Source organism: Eurypyga helias, unplaced genomic scaffold, assembly GCF_000690775.1.
Source record: "Eurypyga helias isolate BGI_N326 unplaced genomic scaffold, ASM69077v1 scaffold28669, whole genome shotgun sequence".
In the NCBI taxonomy this organism is placed as follows: Eukaryota; Metazoa; Chordata; class Aves; order Eurypygiformes; family Eurypygidae; genus Eurypyga; species Eurypyga helias.
This window is the reverse complement of record NW_010273127.1, coordinates 1-3,724: the sequence shown is the minus strand read 5'-3', so window position 1 is coordinate 3,724 and position 3,724 is coordinate 1. Positions and strand designations below refer to the sequence as shown.

Sequence of the window (3,724 nt, the reverse complement as noted above, 5' to 3'; positions counted from 1 at the left end):
TCTCGTCGTGCTGGCCAACAAGCAGGTGGGTGTCTGTCTGTTTGTCCGCCTGTCCCTGCAGCTGCCACCGAGGCTGTTGGCAGTGAAGCTGTCCCTCCCCAAGGCCCTGAGGGGAAATCCTGATACCCAAAATCCACCAGCTCTTGCAAAATCTGGTTTCTTGGGGCTTGTCTCCTTTATCAGGAGACGGGGCTGCCGTTACCGGTGCCCTGGATAAGGTGTTTCAGGAGAGCACCCAGGCAGCAGCCTGCAAAATCCCCAGGGGAAATACATTTCCCAGGCAGGCAGCCAAGCACACAGCTGGTGCTGCTTCCCATTAGCTTGTGCCAAAGCCACTCCAATGTGGGAGCGAGGCAGCCCTGCCTGTGCACGATCCCTGCCAGGACCGAGCTCCTGCCAGCCAGCAGCGCTGCTCTGGGCACCGCTCCCCGCCTGAGCGTCCACCTCTCCCGCGCAGGATAAGAGCGATGCCCTGAGCGTGGCAGAGCTGCGGGAGGAGCTGGCCCTGCACACACTCAGTGAGCAGCGGGAGCTCTTCCTGCTCCCCACCAGCGCGACCTGGGCCAGCCTGAGCACTGCCACCAGTGTCCTCCACGTGAAGAGCCTGCTGGTCAGCCTGCTCTCCCAGCCCTGAGGGGTGGACGGGCTCCCATCCTTCACAGCGCTCCTCTTCAGGGTCTGCAGTGTGAGGAGAGGCAGCTGGGCAGGAGCCCTGTAGCTTGGACTCACTGGTAGCAGGCTGCCAGTCCTGGAGCATTTGCTGCACCCCACGGAGTTTGGGGTTGAGCTCTGGCATGGCTGCCCTCAGGGAACACGAGCAGCAGGCTCTGCTCTCTGCCACTGGGGAGAGGGCAGCCGTCTCCCCCAACTCAGGGATGAAGCCTCCCTTGGGATGGCAACACCAGCACAGCTCTTACCTCCTGCTGAGCAGGAACGAGGGCCCTGCACCTTCACAGCAGCTCCACAGGATATGAAGTGAATGGTGCTGAACAAGTGGGGCAGCCCTTTCGCCCACCGGCACGGACAGGCCATCCCAGCAGATGGGCATTTGCACACTTACCTGGTCTCCCTCCCTCTCTCTTCTCAGGGAGAAAGGGAAGGAGCCAGGCTCAGGGCCCGCAGGAAGTTCTGCCTGCAGGCAAAGGGCTGCTGGGTCCTGCCAGGGCACACTGGGTCCTGGAAAACTGGTCACAAAAGCCGGGGAGCACACAGGGGAAAAGGACCACACACTGGCCAGTCTCTGCTGCGAAACCTTTTGTACAGTCGCTCCTTCCTTTCGTCAATAAAAGAGGTTGATCGCTGTGCGCTGCTCTCCAGCTCCTTGCCAGGGAAAGGGGCCCCAGCACAGTCTTCCGAGCTGGAGGCAGGAAGGTCGCTCGCAGGGGAAGGAAGCAGCACATGGCTCTGCTCCAGCCTCTGCTGCCTACAGGGAAATCAGCAAAGGCCCAAGTGCTGCCTGCACCCCGCGGGCCTCGTTGCTGCAGGAGACACATGTCCAATGCCCATGTCCCACCGGGAGCTCTCCGAGGTGGGACTGTGCGAAGCGAGAGCCCGTGAGCAAGACATTCACACCAGTTTGGAAAAGCAATTTACTTTAACAAGGCAGAAGTGCTGGCTGCCACACAGAAAGGGATCGGTTCAGCCACAGCCTTCTGTGCCTGCTATAACCACCTCTGCCTGATGCAGGTCCTTCCTCCATCACCAGAGGTTTTGTGTAGCTCAACTTGCTGGCACTGAGCCCGTGACTGGAACCTGTCTGTCAGTCCCTGCTCGGTTCAGAAAACGGTCATGTCAACCCTGCACTTGCAAGCAAACCCAAGCAAAAAGGGCAGTCACTGCACGTCCATCTTTTCCTGCTTGAGCGATGCAATGAAATCCTTGTACTCTTCGGCATAGAAATTCTTGTACACATTGATCTTTCTCTTAATCTGCTTGGGAGTATCCTGGTAGTAGTTCTTCTCATCTCGAGCCATTTCCTGTGACCAAGGAAAGAGTAAGTCAGAGGAGTGGCCTCAAGAACAAACAGCAGCCCAGCCACACTCCAAAGGCCCACGCAGACCAGCCATGACTCAAACAGGCATCTGGCCAAAGTTCAAAGTGCTCCTTCCCCTTAAAAACCAGCTGACTGCGCAACAGGGTCCAGGACAGAGAGGATTAGTGATTCACATCCTGCAGAAGAGCCTCCAGCTGCAACTTGCTCTCAGACAGCCAGTACTTACCTTGTAGTTCTCCCCGTGGTTCTGTATCATGTACCGCACATAGTCAATGAGGTCTCGGGAGAGCGTGTTCGACTTCTTCTCCGGAAGACTGGCCTCATATTCCATCTCTAGGCCAAGGACAGACTCCATCAAGCAGGGGAAAGAAGCAAACAGCACCCCAGAGGTCCTCAGCCTCTCCCCAAGATCAAGCCCTGACAGTACTGCAGGAAGGAGGTGGCTCCTGCAGCACAGCTTGGCTGCTCACACACAGAGGGCTGCTTCCCAGCAGGATCGTGCAGGAAAACATGGAAAACAACAGCCCTCTGCATAGGCTGCGGGCATCCAGGCCTGCACTGCACTCCTCTCCAGCTCACACCATGAGTGGAGCCGTTCTGCCCAGGCTGCAGAGCAGGACTGTTCAGAGCTGCCCACCCCACCGCTAAAACACGCAGGGTACTGCCGCCTCAGCTTGCTGTCACCCTGGTGCCGCCTCAGCTTACTGTGTCACCCTGGTGCCACACACCGGCACGTTTCAGAGCGACAGGAGCCCTCTTGGGGCTGCAGGTAGAAATACTGCGGAAAAAGCAGCACAGGAGGGAAAAGGAAATTCATGAGACAGCAGACACAGGGGAATGGCAGAGCTGCTGTCCTGACTCCCAGCTCAGGCCTGGCTGGGGATACCCACAAGCCTGGACAAGAGCTAAGACCCTGCCCTGCCCTGGCACAGCGCAGCAGCTAAAGGCAGTCTGGCAGCACAAAGGTGAGAGACAGAATAACCCACAGGGAGAATCCCAAATGCAATGGCAGTGGTGCGGTTGGGCAGGAAACCCGCCAAGGCTGGAGATGGTGAAGTGCTCCCTGGGGAGGACAGAAGCAGCACTGACCGTTCACCACGTAGGGCTTCCGCACGATTTTCTTTCCTTGCTCCCATCCATGGCTTTCCACTTCCATGCCCTATGTTAAATGACAGAGAAAGCGACTCAAGAAAAGCCCATTTACAAGAGAGCTGTGTTGCTCTCTTATGTTGCTCCCCAAACTGCTTGTACAACACCTGCAAGGACCAGGAAATCTCAGCTGGCTTAAGCAAAGCCTTATTTACGCCATTAAACCAGCTTGTGGGCAAACCTGTCACCCGAACAACGCTGTGTGAACAGAGACAAGCGGCAAACAGGGTCACCCCTGCTTTTTTTTTCCACGAGTGTAACATTTTGCGGAGCCACCCTTCGCCTGGAAGTGTTGCCCACCGACGCAGGCAGGCCAGGCTGGCACTGCTGCACACGAAGAGGCTTTCTTTGTTACCCAGAGCAACTCAGTGTTGCTGATTCAGGAGCCATGGCAGTGTTCCCAACCGCACCTCTCTCTAGCAAGTCCCAATAGGTTGACTGATGTCACTTATACTTGTTCTAAGGCCCGTTATTTCCATGTGACACTAGAGCTTGTTCCCACCAGCACCTTGGTGAGAAAGACGTGTTGTTAGAGATAAGAAACCCATCCACCTAGAGACTGATCCAGAGCCACCTGACCCA

At 56.8% G+C, this 3,724-nt stretch overlaps 2 protein-coding genes across 2 annotated transcripts in view; one reads left to right on the top strand and one right to left on the bottom strand.

The window, feature by feature from the left end:
- The window catches only part of ARL10 (ADP-ribosylation factor-like 10), a gene marked incomplete at its 5' end in the record, with an annotated part of 787 nt that extends 153 nt beyond the window's left edge, over positions 1 to 634 (top strand). Inside the window, 2 exon segments of the mRNA XM_010159375.1 lie at positions 1 to 25; positions 458 to 634. The exon segment at positions 1 to 25 is cut by the window's left edge and continues 29 nt beyond it. Of these exon segments, the coding sequence (XP_010157677.1) occupies positions 1 to 25; positions 458 to 634 (202 nt within the window).
- Positions 635 to 1,832: 1,198 nt separating this feature from the next.
- Positions 1,833 to 3,152, bottom strand: NOP16 (NOP16 nucleolar protein; the record flags this gene model as incomplete). Its single annotated transcript, XM_010159374.1, has 3 exons — positions 1,833 to 1,976; positions 2,220 to 2,326; positions 3,083 to 3,152. Coding segments are annotated over 3 exons (321 nt in total), but the record flags the coding sequence as incomplete, so codon positions are not given.
- Between the last annotated feature and the right edge of the window lie 572 nt (positions 3,153 to 3,724).